The 21,617-nt window shown below is 38.6% G+C and overlaps 2 protein-coding genes across 3 annotated transcripts in view; both read right to left on the bottom strand.

Annotated features, from left to right (window-relative positions):
• Positions 1-10,198, bottom strand: part of LOC140361939 (ras/Rap GTPase-activating protein SynGAP-like) — a 48,895-nt gene extending 38,697 nt beyond the window's left edge. The window contains exons 1-2 of the mRNA XM_072447852.1: positions 10,062-10,198; positions 6,964-7,067 (exon numbers count right to left, since the gene is read on the bottom strand). Of these exons, the coding sequence (XP_072303953.1) occupies positions 6,964-7,063 (100 nt within the window). The 5' untranslated portion in view covers positions 7,064-7,067; positions 10,062-10,198. The remainder of the gene's footprint in view (positions 1-6,963; positions 7,068-10,061) is intronic.
• Positions 10,199-18,754: 8,556 nt separating this feature from the next.
• Positions 18,755-21,318, bottom strand: vps72a (vacuolar protein sorting 72 homolog a). Of its 2 annotated transcripts, none has more exons than XM_072447851.1 (6): positions 20,953-21,318; positions 20,209-20,361; positions 20,010-20,130; positions 19,740-19,916; positions 19,372-19,516; positions 18,755-19,270 (listed from the first exon to the last, which is right to left on the bottom strand). In XM_072447851.1, exons 1-6 carry the CDS (start codon positions 21,067-21,069, stop codon positions 18,874-18,876), a joined length of 1,110 nt encoding a protein of 369 aa, XP_072303952.1. In that variant the 5' UTR covers positions 21,070-21,318; the 3' UTR covers positions 18,755-18,873. The 2 variants fall into 2 exon arrangements, with proteins under 2 accessions (XP_072303952.1, XP_072303951.1); XM_072447850.1 differs by having other exon boundaries at positions 18,760-19,270; positions 19,995-20,130; positions 20,953-21,316.
• Between the last annotated feature and the right edge of the window lie 299 nt (positions 21,319-21,617).

The raw sequence follows: 21,617 nt of genomic DNA, 5'->3' as shown, positions 1-21,617 counted from the left end.
AAATCAAGCGTGAACCAGGTCTTCATCAAGGAGTAAAACAGGGACAAAACCAGGACTAAATCAAGCCTGAACCAGGGTTCATCAAGGACTAAAACAGGGATAAAACCAGGACTAAAGCAAGCATAAACCAGGTCTTCATCAAGGACTAAAACAGGGACAAAACCAGGACTAAATCAAGCGTGAACCAGGTCTTCATCAAGGACTAAAACAAGGACAAAACTAGGACTAAATCAAGCGTGAACCAGGTCTTCATCAAGGACTAAAACAGGGACAAAACCAGGACTAAATCAAGCGTGAACCAGGTCTTCATCAAGGACTAAAACAGGGACAAAACCAGGACTAAATCAAGCGTAAACCAGGGTTCATCAAGGACTAAAACAGGGACAAAACCAGAACTAAATCAAGCGTGAACCAGGTCTTCATCAAGGACTAAAACAGGGACAAAACCAGGACTAAATCAAGCGTGAACCAGGTCTTCATCAAGGACTAAAACAGGGACAAAACCAGGACTAAATCAAGCGTGAACCAGGTCTACATCAAGGAGTAAAACAGGGACAAAACCAGGACTAAATCAAGCGTGAACCAGGTCTACATCAAGGAGTAAAACAGGGACAAAACCAGGACTAAATCAAGCGTAAACCAGGGTTCATCAAGGACTAAAACAGGGACAAAACCAGGACTAAATCAAGCGTGAACCAGGGTTCATCAAGGACTAAAACAGGGACAAAACCAGAACTAAATCAAGCGTAAACCAGGGTTCATCAAGGACTAAAACAGGGACAAAACCAGGACTAAATCAAGCGTAAACAAGGTCTTCATCAAGGACTAAAACAGGGACAAAACCAGGACTAAATCAAGCGTGAACCAGGGTTCATCAAGGACTAAAACAGGGACAAAACCAGGACTAAATCAAGCGTGAACCAGGGTTCATCAAGGACTAAAACAGGGACAAAACCAGGACTAAATCAAGCGTGAACCAGGTCTTCATCAAGGAGTAAAACAGGGACAAAACCAGGACTAAATCAAGCGTGAACCAGGGTTCATCAAGGACTAAAAGAGGGATAAAACCAGGACTAAAGCAAGCATAAACCAGGTCTTCATCAAGGACTCAAACAGGGGCAAAACTAGGACTAAATCAAGCGTGAACCAGGGTTCACCAAGGACTAAAAGAGGGATAAAACCAGGACTAAAGCAAGCATAAACCAGGTCTTCATCAAGGACTCAAACAGGGGCAAAACTAGGACTAAATCAAGCGTGAACCAGGTCTTCATCAAGGACTAAAACAGGGACAAAACCAGGACTAAATCAAGCGTAAACAAGGTCTTCATCAAGGACTAAAACAGGGACAAAACCAGGACTAAATCAAGCGTGAACCAGGGTTCATCAAGGACTAAAAGAGGGATAAAACCAGGACTAAAGCAAGCATAAACCAGGTCTTCATCAAGGACTCAAACAGGGGCAAAACTAGGACTAAATCAAGCGTGAACCAGGTCTTCATCAAGGACTAAAACAGGGACAAAACCAGGACTAAATCAAGCGTAAACAAGGTCTTCATCAAGGACTAAAACAGGGACAAAACCAGGACTAAATCAAGCGTGAACCAGGGTTCATCAAGGACTAAAACAGGGACAAAACCAGGACTAAATCAAGCGTGAACCAGGGTTCATCAAGGACTAAAACAGGGACAAAACCAGGACTAAATCAAGCGTGAACCAGGTCTTCATCAAGGAGTAAAACAGGGACAAAACCAGGACTAAATCAAGCGTGAACCAGGGTTCATCAAGGACTAAAAGAGGGATAAAACCAGGACTAAAGCAAGCATAAACCAGGTCTTCATCAAGGACTCAAACAGGGGCAAAACTAGGACTAAATCAAGCGTGAACCAGGGTTCATCAAGGACTAAAAGAGGGATAAAACCAGGACTAAAGCAAGCATAAACCAGGTCTTCATCAAGGACTCAAACAGGGGCAAAACTAGGACTAAATCAAGCGTGAACCAGGTCTTCATCAAGGACTAAAACAGGGACAAAACCAGGACTAAATCAAGCGTGAACCAGGTCTTCATCAAGGACTAAAATAAGGACAAAACTAGGACTAAATCAAGCGTGAACCAGGTCTTCATCAAGGACTAAAACAGGACTAAAGCAAGACTAAACCGGGTCTTAACCAGCGAGTAAAACAGGGCAAAACCTGGGAGAAAAACAGGACTAACACAACACATAATATCGTCGCCTTATTTTGACCCTTTTTTATGACCCATCCTGTATCTAAAAACAAGTTCCCATTCTTTTTTTTTCTTCATCATCACAAATTCACATCACAATCCAGCAGCCCGGCACAAATGTCCGTGCAGTGTGGAGAGCGCTCATTAAGCCGGAGCTGTCCAAACAATCAGGAAGTGGAGTGACGACAGGAAGAGCTCAGCAGCGCGTCAGCCTCATCACTCTGACAGGCCAGCAGCATCACCCCGGGAGATCTGACAACAGTTTAGACCGAGAATGCCTTAACCCAACACACAACAACGCAGGGAAACCAAGCAGCGATAAGTGAGTCAACTTTATTTGTATGGCGCTTTTCACAGTTACAATCACCATGTGCTTTACAAAGAGCAGGTACAGCAAAACTATAGCAACAATAACCAAATGAGACCAACCAAAAGATTTTCTAAACAAATGCGTCTTCAGCCTCATTTTAAAGGAATCAACACAGTCAACCGAGAGATAGAGGCAAAATTAGAGGACCAGAGGGTGCGACCAGAGGGGTAAAGTGTCGAAAGGTCAATAACGTACTGGGAGAACTGTCCGTGAAGTGCTCTAAAATGTTTGAATCAGTCCCAGTGGTGTGGGACGTTCTGGGGTTCCTGTTAGAAGACTGGCAGCAGAGTTTTGCACAAGCTGAAGGCCGTTAAGAGCGGCTTTATTAGAACAGAATTATGATAATCAAGCTGTGATGAAATAAAAGCATGAATAAACTTTACCAGGTGAGATTTGAAACCATTTTGCGCACTTTTCAGATGATAACTACTGGCATTTAGAGAACTAACCTCGCAATCAAACAGTGTGAGAAAATCATGTGAATAAAGGGTCATTTCATAAAGTGGCTAACTCTTAGGAGTAGAGCTGTCAATAATGATCATTTTAGTTGTTGACTAGTTTACTGTTATCAACTAGTCAAACCATTACTTCTATAGTCAATTAAGATATATATTTTTTAGCAAATTTTTACCAAATAAAGGTTGAAACATGGCGACTCAAAGCTTCAAGGTCAATGATGTTATTTCCAAATAAAATATATTACTTGAAAATGATGATAAATGACATTTGGATTTAATAATGCTACATTTTGTGAGAGTTTTAGAGTCTATATAGTCCGGAAAAGGTACGGTTAAAATAATTTTTTTAACAATGACAACTTTAAAGATTTTCATTATAATTTGTATTATAAATTCTAATATATAATATACTAGTTATAGTTATGCAGATCACATGTGAAGCCAACACTTCCATGTTGATTGTAATGTAATAAAATAAAAGCTAATAATCATAATGTGAAGATTTAAAAAGATGTTTATATAAAAAAATATATATAGGTATTAAAGGTACCACTAATCAATAAATAATTGATTAGATCATATTGCTTCAAAAAAAACACAGGGAACAAGTCATGCATTTGTGTTGAGAGCCACTTCGATGCTATGTTTAGAAAGCAATATAATAAAGTCTTGTAAAATGCTGTGAATAGTGGAGCAGCGGTGGGTGGAGGGTTGAGGAAGCAGGGCTGGAGTGGGCGCGAGGAGCCACACTCAACCTGCACAAACTCAAGATATTTTTGGACCACAAGGACAATATTAAGACTGGGAATCATCCTTGCAAAGACTTTAAAGTACATTGTGAAGAGTTTGAGTGATAGGACGAGGAGAATGTGATGTAATATGTGTGGAGAAATCACCAGTCTATGTTTGAAAATTGAAAAAATGACAATGGATTGGGATTGTCAACCAACACTTGGGTATTTATATGTAAATGAGTCACAAGTTCACTTTAATACATTCTTTCTTAGTACTTTTTTTTCCTCTTTGCATGAGCTCCCAAGCAGATGAGTGCAGTTTGGGTCAGATAAATTAAGGTATGTAATATTTTTGAGAGCTTTTACCATGCCCTCTTTATAGACATGGCTTTTTAGTCAACCCAGAATGTGTTTAGTCAACTGCAGTCCTAGATTGGGAATATTCATCTTCTTTGTAGAATTATTCAGTTGTTCATCAATATCAGTAAATATTGGTAAGAGATTATATATTATCTTAGAATGTTTCAACAGTGACTTCTGCCCGATAAGCCTGGCACGTTCATTGGGCCTGAGAAGAACAGCTGTGAAGACGTTGTTAAATACTTCTGACAAAGACAGAAGTTACTGTTGAAACACTTCAAAGTAATACATCATCTTGTATACATCTATTGGATATCTTTTATATATATATTTAATCACAATTGAATCAAAATTGCCGTAGGCGCAGTTATCAAATCGCAGGCTTCTTTTTATAGAAAAGATCAGGTTGTACTTCTTCTAGTATTAGTTTATCAGCTCACATTTAAGTACTTTCTTTTGAGTTGATGCTCATGGAATAATCCACACTCACAGAACAGAATCTAACTCTGTCAAGATACAACATCTCAAATCTAATTGCAATTTAAAAAACTGACAGAATTGTACAGGTAATAATTATAAACTAAATTATTTTTGTCAATGTACCAACAATTGACTGTGTATTTTAAACAAAACAGTACAAACAGCCATTCAATTCATTTATAGATTAAGATAAGGCTAGAAAATCTCAAAATGCAATGTTTCTAGTCTTAATATCATATGTACGGCCTGAACAGATTTTTGTGTTCCTAGAAGATTGTTTTGTTAACTGGATGACATGGATAAGCACAAAGGTTGTTATACTAGAGTGGCTTGGATTAATTTACTATATTAATATATACTATATACTATATTATTATACAATTTATATACTACTATACTACTACTTTTTAATTTGCAAATTGTACATAAACTACTTCCTGTTATCAAAGTCAGCTTCAGGTCTCTGGTCAACAATAAAGAGAGCATTTTTCTTAAGAATAATTTGATTAGTTTGTTTTTTGCTAAGTGGTTAAGTAACATTGATAAAAACAGGCATGTACATCCAAAATATTCATATTCAACCCAAAGTTAGGGTAACTAGACGTCCATATTTACCGGGACAGTCCCAGTTTTGAGACCTGTGTTCCATGTCCCAGCAGAGGTATCCAAAACCACTGATTTGTCCCAATTGTCCCAGTGTTTGACCACTTTGAGACTAAAATGCTAAAATAGAGAAAATGAGTGAATGAGTCTCTCTGATTATATGCTGACTTGCAAGTGCGACATGAAAGTGTGACTAAGCCATGACCCTTTTTGCACCTTTTTATGCCTCGCTTTTTACCATTTTATTCCTACCCTCATCACAACCCAGGCGTGTCCCAGTTTTTAAATTGGAAAATCTGGTCACCCTACCCAAAGTTCACTGAAAAGACTGAAGTAAAACTGAATTACATACTTCTATAATAAAGCAGAATACATTTACAATTCATTCCCAAATCTCCATCTAACACACTACACACCCTTTCCGTTCTGCTCTGGTCCTTTATAAACCTTTAATATTCAAATCCATTAGTTGATTAATTAGATGACCAAGTCATCTAATTAATCATCTAATCATCTAATTAATATTAGGGCTTACAGCCCTAATATACATTTGTTTAAAATATTCACAATGTTTTACATGTTTTAGGAGTTGAGGAAAGCAAATGAGTTGAACTGGTGTGGCGTGTGTAACCGTAAGCCGTCTCTGCTGCCGATCCTTCTGCCGGTTGTGAGTTTGCCAGGAGCTCTGTGGCCTGGTTGCCATAGGAACATGTTTGTATCTGCATCGCACTACCTTCACTATTTATCAATATATTTACTGCTTTGCTTGTAAATGAGCAATGACTTTCAGAAGCTGCAAAATATGCTGTGGCTTAATTGTTTTCTGAAATCCAAAATACTGTGAGTACAACGCAACACAAAGACAGACACTACCTATAGGAAGGTGATATTTTCTATATAAGAACGTGACCAGACGAGGACTAGGAATGGACTCCAAGACTTTTTTCAGGGGTGAATGCTATTTCCAATATATGTAATGAAAGAGAAACATTACAAGGAAACAGGAAAATTATTTTTCCTCTTCCCCTGAGGGAGAAGAAATGCCATTCATGTGGCGATGTAAAAAGTGGAACGACTTAGAAACCTATCAAAGCTGAAGCACAAGGCAAATGGAGCTATCAAACCTGGAGGATGTCAAAATAACTCGTGGAGTTTGACAAAGCCAGACTCAGAGGGTGAAGGAGGCTTGGTGCAGGACGGGGCTGAGGGAAAACAGAATGAAGGCTGTTTTGGAGCTGGTATGAAAATTGTATTCATTGCCATTGTTGCTGACAATACTTAATTCTTAGTGGTTCTAACAAGGGAATTGTTGTGACAGCTGTGAAAAGTTTAGACTTTTATAAATATATTTTGGGAAGGTGTAATTACATATCCCGCATTTTACAATTTCATTTAGCTTTTTGAATCGAGGGATTTTGGAGCTTTTGAAAATAATTGCAAAGGGTGTGATCTTATACCACAAATATCTAGTGACGTTTTTAAAGAACATATTCTTTGATACACAGCTCAGTAACATCCTGAGCTGGTTCGTTGTGGGACGGGTCCGGGTACAACAACAGCCTGGACGATCGGGACCACACTGAAATCAGACTATCCCATGACCAACAGAGGCATCAGCAAACACCACACAACACAGAAAAGGAACACTGAGAAACACGGACGACAGAGATCCTTGGACACAAGAGCGTTGAGGTTAGCTGACAGACAGCAGGGGAAGCCTGGGCGGCTCACTCACTTGGGGTTAACACTCCTGGAGGACCACAGCAAACCTCCGCTTGACCAACCAACCCAAACTGAGCCTGATGGGGCAGCCACGCCTTTGAAGAAGGTTCCATACAGCTGGATGGCAGATACAAGTTTAGGTTTTACACTTGGTTTCAATAACACGCCCGACAACAGTACACAAGTTCAAAAGATGATAATGTGTGAGGTGATAACATGGCAGTTCTCACTGTCCAAAGAGATGAGTGACACATGTACAATAGGCTCCTCCCCTCTGGGGCCATGACTTCCCTTGAAAAAGAGATGCTTCATCTCAGTGGCACTTTCCTGGTCGAATGAATAAATGAGTCACAAGTACTATGACATGGGTAAAGTATAGACAAGCAAGATCTGCTTTTACATTACAACTATCCAATACTAGTACTAATACTAGAGTACTATAACCATGGCCTGGGCTTTGCACAATATTAAAGTGACACTGTGTAACTTTCTGGAGGTGGTAAGTCACCTGCACGATTCCATTGAAATAGAAAGTTAAAACCATACTTTGGAATATTCTTTATGGAGTTGGATATGTTTTATTCCATACTGTGGAGTATTAAAGGAACAACATTTCCATGGAAACAAGCAGGATGAGGTTTGTGGAAGAGGCAAGGCCGCTTATTGAAAGAATGGATGTTTTTCTTCATTTTTAGTGCAACAAAAACATCCAAAATATTACATTGCTATTATTTTAATATATTCTTTGCTTGAATATTACACTGCGGGGCTTTAACAATATAATGTTGGAGCATTTTAGTTCAGTACAGCAGTACAATATTTTATTTTCTGTTACCAAATTGTTCCTGTAGTCTTTTACACTAGTTAGCTTTATTACAAATGTAAATTGAACTTGAAAATCAGGTTTACTACATCAATATACCTTTACCTATCTGATTATTGATAGTAATTATAAATTATAATACTAAATCAAATTACCAAATGGTGACCAAAATAATATGTTAGAGCCCTGCAGAAGTGTCAGAATGTGCCTTCACACTTTGAATGAAATGTCATCCTTTCTCACATGATGCTATCATGATTAATTGATTGGTGTCCTACTGACAAATCAATGTTAATTTCTCACATAGTGCTATTTCTGGGTGTTTTTCTGCATTATCAACAGATCAACATTAAAAGCAGTTTATAACTCAGTTGATTATTTCATGGTGTATACTGCATTTTTGACAGCATGTGAGCCATCATCAGGGTTGTCAGAGAAGTGACACAAGAATAGATTTTGAGATGGTTGTTGGACAGCATCCTACAGACAGGAGTTCCTACATTTTTGAGCAAACGTTCAAACAGACTGACAAAGCCTTTCTGTCCTTGGCAGCCGTGGAAAGCCCCCTCCGTGTGGCGCATTGAAGAAGCTTAGAAGCAATGGAGCTGGTTGGACGGGATCAGCTGACAACTGTGCTGTGGACTCCAGATCTTAGCACCACAAATCAGCACAAATACACTGATTTATGGCTTGGATATTTTAGCACTACTTTCACATCAGACCCTCATAATAGTTGTTAAAGATCTCGCTTGAACGGGACCAAAATATCCAGCGACGGGATGAGTCACGCTGCTCCGGACTTACTGTATCTTGGTCAGAGATTTGAGTTGGACGTTTCATTAACTCCTCAGCTCTGCAGTGTAAGCGCGCTTTAACATCTTGGTTTTAAGGCCTATACACATTCCAAAAAATGCCTCAACTTCAGTGCTGTCCCAATTACTTTACAACATATTAGTTTAAGTCTACTTACAAGTTCAGATCTTTATACGTCCTCGTTGTTCAATAATAACAAGTGGACAGTCACTCAAATGACTCCCTATTCTAACCCTTTTGACTAAGCCACATCAGTTTAACGTCTGTTCCACTAAACTCAAACTGTAATTGCTCTGGGACAAGCCAGTGACCCACTCTGCCCCAGTGCTCCGTCATATATAATTACATTTACCCAAATAATGATCTCGCACCACATAAGCGAATCATACTGATCCACATCTAATGAAAAGGAAAGATCAGAAAACAAATGGCAGTCAATGTCAATCAATGCTTCATCAATGTCTTCGGTGAGAAGCAGAAGGTTTGGGCTGGGCTCCCCTTTGAAATAACACATATGAATAAATAATATCTTACTCTCGGTAGGACACCTGCAGAACGCATGCTGGGTTTTGTTCTATTTAGGGATTTACTGCTCTGCCAGTCTTTAGCCAGTCCACAGAGGGACAACTGACAGGTTTGCATTAGAGTACCAATCTGGACTATGGAAACATGCAATACACTGCTATATGGTTATTATGTTTGCATTCATAAACCACTGAAACTACTTACATACACAAATCTGCACGTAGTACCAGATGGCACTATAATCTGGCTTTGCAGAGTTGGGTGTAAGATTGACATGTCCAACATAGGCTTTTATGAGCAATGGGTTAGTGAATGCCCAAAACATTAAAAGCAGAGCATCTACGTCAGGGAACATATGGATTGAATGGACCAGGAAGATGGTTTTGCGAAATATCTATAACTTGTTATTTATATTTGAGGCCTTTGGTTTAAAAAGTACATTGTCAGAGATCAAATCAGGCCTTGAATCGGACCAACTGAACCTACTGAAATGAACTGTCTGTGAAATGATGAACATCTCTCTCTGCCTGCCTTTATTGCAGCATTGTGCATGATTCTTGACATGGGAGGGACATTTATGACGTTTCCCTCTCAGCAGCCAATCACATCTTGGGGAAATTACAGCTAAATAATATGACATGAAACACTATCTGTGCCCAGTTTCTAAACAAGAAAACATATCATACATTACCGACATTGAATAGGTTTTCTTATTACTAATGAAAATGGGTGATAGATTGACCAATGCTTTAAACATTACATGTGTTGTAGGAGTTTGGCTTCTAATGGTAATAGAGAAGTTAAAGCCATATTTTCAGTGACAAACTGCAAGATCTGTAAAGAAAAGGTTTTAATTGACCACTCAACTTAGGCTATCCAAAAAGACCAAGAGCCACTTTGTCCCATATGATTAGATAATGATGATAAGGTGATGATTCCCATGCACTTACCCGAAAACACAGGACTCCCAGAAGAAGAAATCTTAAACACTTAGACACATCTGAGTGCGCTGGGGCAGAACTCAGGACTGGAACCCAATTTGCAGTTATTGGGCGCTTTGGGAGCTGAGGTTCCGGCTTTCTTTCTTTTCTTTTTTTGTTTGTTTTTTTGAGAGAGGGCAAAAGGTAGACTCAGTTAGTGTGTATCTGAGAGCAGGAGGTGAGTAAAAATGCTGTAAAAATCGTCTTGTGACAGAAATAGAAGTGTTTTACGCATTAGGCCAAAGTGTGCTCTTCACGCTGCGGTTGTCAAGTGCTTCGAAAGAGGATCCGAGGTGACGCTCAGTCCATCACTGGAGCCTGGACCGCACCATCTCCCCTCTGGCTCTCCACAGCCTCAGCACCCGCGCTCCCGACTCCAGTGCAGTCCCAATCCTCAGCGGTGATCCCGTCCACAAGGCTTCCTCTGGAAAAACCGGCACCGTCTCTGATGCTGCTGGACTCGGTCATGTTTGTGCGTTGGCTCCGGGCACATGCGACTTTAGACAGCCCCCGCGTCGCGTTATTATCTTGCAATATTACCAACTCCTGGTGGCGCATTCGGCGTAATGATCCTCGGAGCCAATTAGATGACCATTTTAGAGCCTACATAGAGGAGATGCGGTGCGTTTCGGGTGCGTGGATCCAATGCACGCTGCGCTTAGAATAAAAATAATTACAACGGTGATGACAGGAGGCAATGCCAACTCCACGCAACCGACCCAATGAACACTAAAGCACCGCCACAGATATCCCAGTCGTGTTATGCACAAGTCAGAGCAGAAACCATCCACGGACGTCTTCTATCAAGCTGTTTTTTACCTTGGCTGATTGAATCGTGGAAAGCGCACGTAGTTCAACGATGCCTCCATAATCCAGCATTTGAATGCAGAGAACAGATGAATTCGGTGGCGGGTAAACGTCCGTCGTTTTCCCCTCAAATGTGTGATTCAGCGAGCGCGAGGAGTGAGGAGAAAGGTGCAGTATAAACGGTGAAGTGCGTCCCTCGGGGGCGGAGAGTGCGTAAGACAGACGGCGAGAGGAAACGGCACCAGCTCCGTGAGGTTCAATGAGAGCGATCCATTCTGGAGAGTTGGAGCTGCCCGAATGTTGCAAGAGGAGAGAAGCCCACAGTGGTCATCATGGGTTCGACATGCAAATGGGCTGCTTGCAAAGTTCATTGAGTTCTTCAACAATTAACGCATATTTGCATTATAAAATACATGGCCAGTGACAACAAGCAAATCAGCCCCTTTATCCAGACAATAGAGGGTCCAAGCATGATGTGATGTTATATTCAGCTAATGAGCCCAACATTTAGACACTGCTGTAAATGGAACAACCATTTAAAATAGCACTCTTGCACCTATAGATTAGATCTTTTATTGAGGAATAGGGAAACTTTTCCAAGTGACCACTTCCAAACGTGACCTCCCCTTCCCAGCTGCATACAACTGTACATTAGATTGGACTGATTATTTTTTGTTACGTTTGTTATGTTCTCTTCATTGTTTAGCCAAAAGACATATAGGCATGCTAAAAAATAAACCATTTTAGTTCAATGTTCCTCTGATTTGTCCATTGTAATATTGCAATCCTTGTGGACAATAATATAGTATAAAGCCCATGAGTATTCCAAAATTACAGAGTTGAAACAATTGCCTACTCAACAACAAAATGGCCTTTCAGGCCTCATCAGGGGATGTGAAGATCGAAGAGTAAAGTACAAATTACTATCAATCACTATTCAATACCTCATCTTGTGAAAGTTCTTCAGTACAATACATTTTGGGGAAATGAAAAATATCCTCCTTGAAACTGTTCACTGCAGCAATACCTCTGGTATTATTGTTTTTCAGTCAAATAAAAAGAAATTAGAACACAGTGTGATTTTGGGCTATTTATAGGTTGCAGAGTCTTATGTAAGAGAACCTTCAACTTGTCATAATGATTGTGGACATAAAGCTACCATCCATCACACTGGTGACTCATTTGGACATGAATATTGTTCATAAATGCCTGCATATATTCACTGTGTGGGCTCATTCCATTGTCCCAGGTTTGATTATGATATCTGCTTCGTAGACCTGTTATAAATACGTGTAGTTTTTTTTTGTAAACAGGCGTTACATAAAAACTAGATGTAGCCCATAGATGGATGTATAAATAACTATAATGAGTATGTAGGGAATTGAAGATGTAAATGGTTGGAAGCATGACCTAAAATAATGATGTTGTTTTTCATCGTTAAAAGTGACTAAATTTAGAACAGGTGAGTGATTGTAAGCCCGGCAACTTTCTGAATTTGAAAAGACAATCCAGCAAAAAATGTTTTACAAATGGCATAAATGGAGTCAAGTCACCTGCTGAAGGACCAAGACTCAGGCATCTCCGTTTGTCCAAAGGCCTTATGAACTGTGTGTTGTGCACTTGAAATAGTGACACTATTTGCATTAATGAGGCACAATCTGACTCCAGGCAGAAGCAGTGTGTGTGGATCTGTGGTGTCACTGGCTCTTTATTGATTTTACGTGTAAGGGACATTACCACTGTCTAGGAACTCATTGAAGTGAAATACTGCCATGGAAATTACAACAACAAAAGAATATATTGGAAAAATCTATGTTTAAAAAAGGTAATCTTTTCTTACGCATTCAGCTGCAGTTTTTCAGAGAAGATAAGAGAAGATCCAGATCACCAGACTGTATCATGCAAATCACGTTTATTCACAAAATACGATCAATTACAATATGTTTAGATGTGCAGAGTTTGAAAAGGATATATAGATTGACTAACTGGTGCACCAGGAAAGAAAAGACTCAACATTTTGTCTTCTTACAGCGCCGTTTCCTTTGCTGTGTAATACCATGTTCACACACCACCAAAATTGCCTCGTAGAGTCAAAAAGTCAAAAAGTCTGTGTCTAAGTTGGGACACAGGCTCTTCTACCGTTTGCACAAATAAAAAACGGGAAATGACAAATTCCTCCCTCTCTCTTTCACTGTACAGCCGCACTCACTCACAAAGACGCATCGCCATGGAAACTGATAAAAGAATAGTGTGCGAAGAGATTGATAAAGCAAATATGCGACCAGTGAGAGGGTCAGCGAGAAAGTGGGCAACGTGCAGGCAGGGAGGACCCCAAATGGACATTCACACAATTTACCTGCTAAATCTCACCGTTGCGTTGTCAAGGATTGTAATATAAAATGTTCTTTTTACATCCTTAACGTGAAAAGGAGGATAAGTATTTAGTTCTCACAAACCTTTTGGAACATCTTTAATATTCACATTATTTTTCATTCTCGTGCAACGTTTAAGAAGAGAATTTTAGACAGGGAAGTGGAACTGTGGCGGACCACCCAAGCACAGCCAATGGGAGCGCAGCTTTCAGCTCTTACTTCTGGTTTGACAAGAAATAAAATACTTTATTGTTATATGCAGATAGTGCACAGTGGCTTCATTTTTGTTACAAAGTGCTGCTTTTACTAAATCCTAAAATGTACTCTATTACAAAGAATACCCCCGCTTTAATAATGTTTAAGTGGGATAATTTGACATATAAACCAGATAATATAAGTAAGATGATTTATTTAGTATTGAATTATTTATTTTATTCAGTTATAACAGAAATACCAGTACACAATATTGGAGCAAGCTGAAATAATCTGAGAAATATGGCCCAACCAATCTAAAATATCTGTTATGTTTGTACTACTAGAATAGTGCTTTTCTCCCAAATATATAGATATATATGTATTATTATTTTTATTTTTTTACATTATCTTTGTACAATCAACAGCCTTCCAATCATTATTATATCTCATTAACAATCCAGGTTCATCTTGATTTAATTCTGGTCTATTCTTTCTTCCTTTCCATGTTCTAAATCCCCAAACGAGCGAGCGAACATGAAGTTGCGGGGCTGTTGCAGATCGCAGGGCACAGAGTGGTACAGCGCAGAGTACAGCGAACCACCTACACTCGTCTCCATGGCAACTACCACACGAGAACCAGCCATAATGCAGTTGCCTCGCTTCCTATTCTCAACACTGTTCCAACGCTACCAATCTGTGCTCGCATGGAAAGACAAAAGACATCGCCAACAATGCTAGAAGTTGTCCTATAGCGCTGTATGTTCATCCCATTCTGAGTGTTGCCGAGCGCTTCATCCCCCAGAGATGGACTGCTGTCTTCTTAACAGGAGTCACAGCCATAGCTGAAGGGATCGTTTCTTATTTTTGAATCGTAATGTGCTGTTTATTTTATTATGCGCTAAAGCGAGACGCGGCACAATGAGTGGGCAGCAGTTGTTTCTGTGAAGATGTTATTATGGAAGACTGTGGTGAAAGAAGCACACGATCCGGCCCCTGCTCTAATTCATGGCAAAAGTGCACATTTGAGCTGACGCCATGGCAACTCAAAACATGTACGTTCCCATTGTCCCCGAGCTAGATGCTAGAGCAGATTTTTTTGGGGGGGTTTTGGTACAAGTGTCGCTATTGTGCAGATGACAGAGAGAACCAAAAATATAAAGGAGTCAAGTGTAATTTGGTCAGGCTTGGAAGGGCTGCTGAAATACAACACTATGAAAAGAGACAAATGTGAGTTCTTAAGAGCAACGCTGATTCTAAAAGATTGAGCAAAGAATACACGGATGAACTCTTAATTGTAGGGGTCAATGTTGTTGTGTTCATGACGGAAAACGTTCTGCAATTTAGACAGTCCCGTAGTGAAAAATTAACGTGTTGATGATATATGTCTCTGTTGGACTATTTAACCATTGTCCTCTATTGAGAAGTAGGAATGTGTTTGGTGTAATTGTGAGAAACATCATGATTTGACAAATAACACTGGAACATTTTATTTTCTTTCATTTGTTTTCCAATACATTACAATTTCCTCTAATTGTGACATGTAATTTTGTAAATAGCATGTGTCTCTGTTAGCGTAAGACATTATACATCATCTAATATGTTGTTTTATGTCATACTTTGTCTCTTGTATGGTAAATTGTCTTGTATATTGTCCATTTGTTTGTTTTTAATTTAAAATGTCTATCTATACCCCTGGCTGGTTGAAAGTTGTGCAATACTTAAAAATCACAAATAAAAGCAATTATATAAAAAGATTAAAAGGCTTTCAAACTATAAGTAGAGATTATTTGCTTTATATTCGTGTTATTGCAACATCATGATTTGACACCATGACCAAATAATTACATGGAAATTACGGCTTCAAGTCTCATAATTATATATCGTTTTTTCGTAGTTTTTTTTACTATGTCTCATGGAACACTTGACATGTTCACCATGCATGTCTCTGTTTGCATTATTAAACTGTTTAACCATTAGAGATGTCTTGATAGAACATTTTAGTGTCATTGTGAGAAGACATGACACGGTTCGGTGATTATTTGTGATTAATGACACGTCCAATTAACACTGAAATCTTGTACATTCTTTCATTCACATTGTAAAACATTATCATTTTCTTCCAGTATGTGACCAACTGTACAAAATCAAACTCTCTAAACAAATCATAACAAAGTAAATTCAATGTGACTTAATAAACTGCCAGATAAAAAGCACATTACATTTAGTTTGAAGTCAATTGAACTGGAAGGATTTGCCTCTATAAGTTATTCTTATTTCGTATTATTAGTATATTGTGACCTGAACAATATAGAGTATATCGATGAACTCAATAATCTTAGCATTCCTTCACAAAAGCGGGATATTCGACTGACAAACTGCTCTAATACTGTAGATATCTTGTGTTTTCAGTCGATTACTTGGACAAGAGACGCTGTGCCTGTGCTGAATGAAAAATAACCTTTACATAACAAAGCCCTTTCTCATTTTATGTTAATATGGCCAATGCACGTATGCTTCTTGTTCACTTCACCATTATCTGGCACATCCACAACGCTATTTGATTCGATCCTCTATGTAAACGTTTGAAAGCAGACAGTGATTAATGAGCAGCCGGATCAGTCTGTCAGCTGTGGCGATGACACACACACAGCGAGACGAGGTTGGTGTCTGGAGAGGGTCCCGAGAAAGACTTTACAGATGGAGGGGCCAACTCTGCTCCAGCCGCTCAAACCGCACGGCTCCAACCGCTCTGATCCTTTCGCCTGGGTGTCATTTTAACATCTCTCACTTCCAGTCTTCTCTAAACTGCGACGTTTAGGTCTTTTAGTCATTATTCTTCACGCCAAATTGAACGGTGTAAAACGTCTTGGTCGGGATTCGCATTGTCATGAGGCATTAGCAGTCAGCAGAGCCCATTTGGATGTCTATAAAAAGATCAAGCTCATTCAAAGGGTTGTGACAAAAGCAGACAGTTTCTCCTCAAATGAAACTAGAGACATAAAGGAGACATTTTGAATAATATACAGTATGACTCCTATCCATTTAATAGTTTAATTTATTAGCACAATATGTTATTTAGGGGTGTAATCGATTAAAGAAACACGTGGTCGACTAAAAACATCTCGCAAACCTATTGATTTACCATGTATTTGTACGAAAAGTGCACAAGATGACAGGAGATCAGTACAAATATTTATACAGGAAACCACTAGTGAACAAAAAGGCAGATCAAACACAAAATTCACTTTGGAATCTCAAGATGAACTCCATGCTTTCTTTATTCTGCTGTTGGGAATAAACAATAACTAAATTAATAATAATAGGGGTCAAATTGTACTGATAAATTGACTAAAGAAATAAAAGTATTCAGCCCTAAAAAGTAGACAGGTTTGATTCTTGCTAATAGATACAAGTTTTAGGAACTGTTAGGAATAGTTTTTTTTAATAATAGTTTTATTAGTTGCGGTCATAGCCAGCCAAATCCTGTTGTTAACCTTAAATGTTATAAAATGGATGTAAATGAAAAGCCAAATCAAATATTTTTTTTCTCATTCCACTTGTGTTAGCGATCGACTCAACCCATAGCAACCATACATTTCCAAGACTATAAATAAATTACATGTAAACTCACTCCAAACATGAAACGTTTACTATATGGTACAATCTGTCATCAAACCCATAAACGAATCTGCAAACTGTAGGATTTTACTGTCGGTGTAACAGTGATGAATCTTTTTAATTAGAACATCAATTCTTGCTCAGAATCATCAGGACATACCCCATGACATCCCTGGGAACAGCATGAGAAAATCCGCTTGAATGCAACATGATCCTTTTGGCGCCGAGGACAAACCAGATTTTGTGGAGCATTCCTGCAAAGGTGCTGTCAGAATGCTGCCCGAACCATCTGCTGGGGCTAAAACTCACACAAGTCTTCATGGTTTATTTATCAGCATGTTATTTGTCAGTGACCTTGATTATTATGCATTTTTCTGGTATTTAATATAAAACGATAACATATGTGGATCATTACAAATACATTTTGTTTTTATAAATAGCAATAATGACCTAAAACGGCTTAATATATAGAAATAAGTCCACTGACTTTCTGTTCAAAACTGCAGAACAGGCAGATTTGTCTTGTTTTGATCATTGAAAAATATATATATATTTTTTTAATTTTACATGAAGTAAGCACAAAGCAGTGGGGGGAGACAGGGTGTAGGTGAAAAGTGAAATCCTTGAATCCAGAACAATAGCGGATTACTCAAACATACAAATCACAACTCTGACTGAACTAACGATGAAGGATCACAATCATAACATGGTTAAAAGCTCACAAACAAATCTATTTGTTACCTTCAATCAATACTTTTAATATGAACATGTACCTGTAGCATGCGTCTCAATGATGTGGGTGCTCATGGCTTGAATTGACAGCAAGAAAAAAACTGTTAGTATTTGAGATTGAGTGCTCTGCGGGTTGTGCTTTATTTAACACGGAATTAAAATGTCAGGTTCATTAAGTATTCAACAATAGTTGAAGTGGCTTGTACCTTTTTAAATTAAATGAATAAAATTGCCTTTGTTATGCCCAAGAGGTCACAGTAAGGCGAGAGAGAGGCACATTCTGGCAATACGTTCACAGCAGGTTTGAGGTACTTTTAAATTCAAGATGCAGTATAATAACATTATATAATCACAATAAAAAGTACATACAATTTCTGCTAACTTAGTTTTAATTTTTATATTAGTTGAGAGTAAAAACCAGAGCAGTTTCTTTGTGATTTATATTCATCCATAAGTTAAGAGTGTTTCTTTTAATAAATAACACTCATTTCAAACAGTTTTTTTTTACTTCAGTAGGGCTGAAACCAAGGATAGTCATTAGATTGCGAAAGGCCCATGAATGAGATTTTTACTAAATATGACCCTGATCAATGAAGAAAACAAAACATTTTAAATTTTTAAGAGTCACATAATCATAAAAGTTCAAACCTCTCGCTGCATATCATGGAGTCAGAGCAGATAATGCTTGTTCAATTACTAAATGGGTGTGTAGTGAAAGTAGCCTAGATATGACAAAACCTCCCAACTCTAATTGTCTAAGCATTGTCAGCTAAGAAGAGTAAAAGCAAAGAAAATTAGTGTGAAGGAAGACAAGATTCTTTTTTTATCCTTTTAAGCATTTATTCCTTATAAAAAAAACCTGTACAACATTTCAAAAGAACTGTTGGACTAAGTTACAAGATGAGTCTTGAATACTTTCTTATTCAGATCAATTTTACTTTTTAGATATCTTAAGCTATCTTTGTCCAACAATGTAAGTGAATGAGGAATTGGTGAACCATACAAAAATGCAGGTAAACAACTAGAAGTACAAAACAATTAAATCGACAACTATGACTTTATGTTGCTACTGCAGTCTGTTTCAGTACCATTTTTTGCCGAGCTCCCTTTGTCGCAGTAGATTCCTGTCCTGAAGCTGTCCCGGGCGTGTTTGGAAACCCGTGAGTGGCCACATACTTCTTGTATGCCTCTCGGATGATCCTGAAAGCTCGTGCGTTGGCGTAGGGTATATCAGTGACAGGGTCCCGGTACAAAGCGGCCTTGTGGGTGACGGGACACACCTCCTGAACGGGAAGCTCGGGAGCGGACTGAGCTCTGTGGGGAAACGCCGCTTCAAATGAATCATCGTCACTGAACGTTACGTAGGTACGGGAGCACAAGCCCCCTGTCGGCTGCTGCTGCTGGGACGGTGTGCCTGGGTTAGCAGGGGCCGACTGAGGGACGTCCTGATCCAGCCTTAGAGGGGAAAAAAGCAATAATTACACTTAATAGAACACAAGTATTTGAATGCATGCTACGTTCGCGATGCAGTTTTATAGACAACACGTTACACTCACCCTTCAACATCAACATTTTCTTCCTTCAACAATGAGGATGAGATAATAGGCATGAGCACAGAGTGGTAGCGGATCGTTGGTCCATCAAAGCGGCGTTTCTTGTGAACATGCTTCTTTTTATCTGCCTCCAGTCTTTCATAATTTTCTACAAAAGCCAAAAAAAAACTTCAATATTTCAAGCTGCATCAGTAAATATGCTGTAAGAGCTACATTAGTGATACTGTAGTGTATTGACTAATCTAAATACTGCGATAAATAAAATAAAATAATCCCTATAAGATTAATTATTCAATTTCAGAGTAGAGATAATTATGTGCCAGTCTATCAACTCCCCTTATTAAAACAATAATATTTTAATAGACTTATACCTAATGATCGGATGTTGAGCTCCTCCGTGATCTTGGCCTCTGCGAGCAGCTCCTCTTGAGTGAGGGGTTTGTCTCGGTGAGCGCCTCTTCTTCTGCGCGGTGCGTACTGACGTTCTTGAAGGCGTAGATTTGTTTTACGCGTGTGTTCACTTGTGGACTGTCGCACTGACTTACGGGCTTAAAAAGAAATGTGAACTGTTAGAGACTGGTATTGAAAAACATGACACAATACAGTTGGGTGCGTGTCAATCTTACTTATTTTGCTCTTACTTTCACAAACATCGTGGAACTCTTGTGGAACTCTCCGTTTATGTTCTACTTTAGTTCTCTCCGTTTTCTTCTGCTCCTCTACAGGTTTTTTGGGCTTGGGCTTGGCCACTTTTATTGGTTCCTTTGGTTAAAACAAGAAGCAAGTTACAAACCACATTAAATGCATGTGATGATGAATGACGTGATATTCGGATCTCACCTTATAGGCCTTAGTCACGACACGGCTCTTCCTTTTGGGTGCATCCTCCTCCTGATCGCTGTCAGGCTCATCACCCTCATCAATATCAAAGTCACTGTCCACTTCATCTTCTGTGTCTGAATGATCGCCATGATACTCGTCATCCCCAGATTCCTTCAAGCATTAAGATAAAATAAGATAATCCTTTAATATCCACACAAGGGGAAATTTAAATCACTTAAGTTACTGGAGGCTTGAGTCTAAAATAAACCCCATCAATCTCATACATTAAATTATTGTACACTAACGATACAGAGTTCAATTGCAAAAACAAATATCTCTATTTTGAACATGTGTCAAAAATTGTTTCTTTTTTATTATTATTCTTTATCATCTTACAAATGTAATCAATGAAAATAATATCAAATGAATTTGATCAAGGAGGGATAATATTTTGAATACCGTAAATAATACATCTGGCTTTTGAAAAAAAGAGTAAAGCAATTCATCGAAACCTTGTGTAAATAAAGGCTAAAGTTGAATAGAAAAAATCTTGATTTAGCTATTTACTTCTGATGACTTTCAAACTAAAATGTGACATTTGCATTTTAATGCAAAAAACTTAATAAAATAGGAACTTGAGTCTATTAAGTTTAAGAAAGCCGGTTATAAGGACTTTCTTCGCATTCATCACTGTACGACTACAATCATTCTCTCGCTTCTGTTAGCATCGCGCTAGCGCTCCTCCTCAAACAAGCGACTCACATCATTAAATCCTCCGTAAGTTGTCTTGTAAAATTCATCCTCTTCTTCAGCATCCAGCACTTTGGACATACGGTTTCCCGCAGTCTTTCGGTGCTCACGTCCAACAACCAGAGTCATCTTTGTGTTTTTATCAACACAAAAGCGAAGTGCTCTGCAGGCTTTCTGTGTAGCACTAAGCTATTGCCGCTACAAGTTCAAAAACGGTTTATTAACATATTCTGCCCAACGCTGTGTTTATAGATGAACGTTGTACATATAAAAGTCGTATAAAAAGTGGAAATTAACTGTTACTTGAAAAGACAACAACTAAAAGCTACATTCAGTAGTTTTAGCTTCTGCAGTATTTAACTACTTCCGGGACAACATTCCAACTTCCGGCGATGCTGTCTTTTCAAAATACAATTGTTTTATTTATTTTTTTTCATTTTTTTCTCTATTCCTTATTAAGAATATGATAGGTTTTGTCCATAGGAGTTTTGTTTATAAAAGTTTTTTCTTTCAAGAGTTTTTTTTTAAAGCTTCCTATAAGTTATCTGTTCTTCTACTTCTGTATCTACTTGCGTTGCAACTTCGGGATTTCCCCATTGTGTGGACAAATACAGGCTATCTTATCTTATCTTGAGTAAATTACTTTGAAACAGTAATTAGTTTATACTAATTACTTT

Source organism: Eucyclogobius newberryi, unplaced genomic scaffold (genome assembly GCF_026437365.1).
Source record: "Eucyclogobius newberryi isolate DKJ021-1_F unplaced genomic scaffold, fEucNew1.0.hap1 SCAF_16, whole genome shotgun sequence".
Classification (NCBI taxonomy): domain Eukaryota; kingdom Metazoa; phylum Chordata; class Actinopteri; order Gobiiformes; family Gobiidae; genus Eucyclogobius; species Eucyclogobius newberryi.
This window is presented reverse-complemented; position numbering and strand designations above follow the sequence as displayed.

Excerpts from the sequence above, each read along its gene's own strand:
- vps72a (XM_072447850.1), bottom strand. The coding sequence starts at position 21,069 with ATGACTCTGGTTGTTGGACGTGAGCACCGAAAGACTGCGGGAAACCGT. Across the intron at positions 20,362-20,952 it reads CTTACGGAGGATTTAATGAT|GAATCTGGGGATGACGAGTA; the intron begins GTGAGTCGCTTG and ends TAATGCTTGAAG. Across the intron at positions 19,917-19,994 it reads TGAAAGTAAGAGCAAAATAA|CCCGTAAGTCAGTGCGACAG; the intron begins GTAAGATTGACA and ends TTTCTTTTTAAG.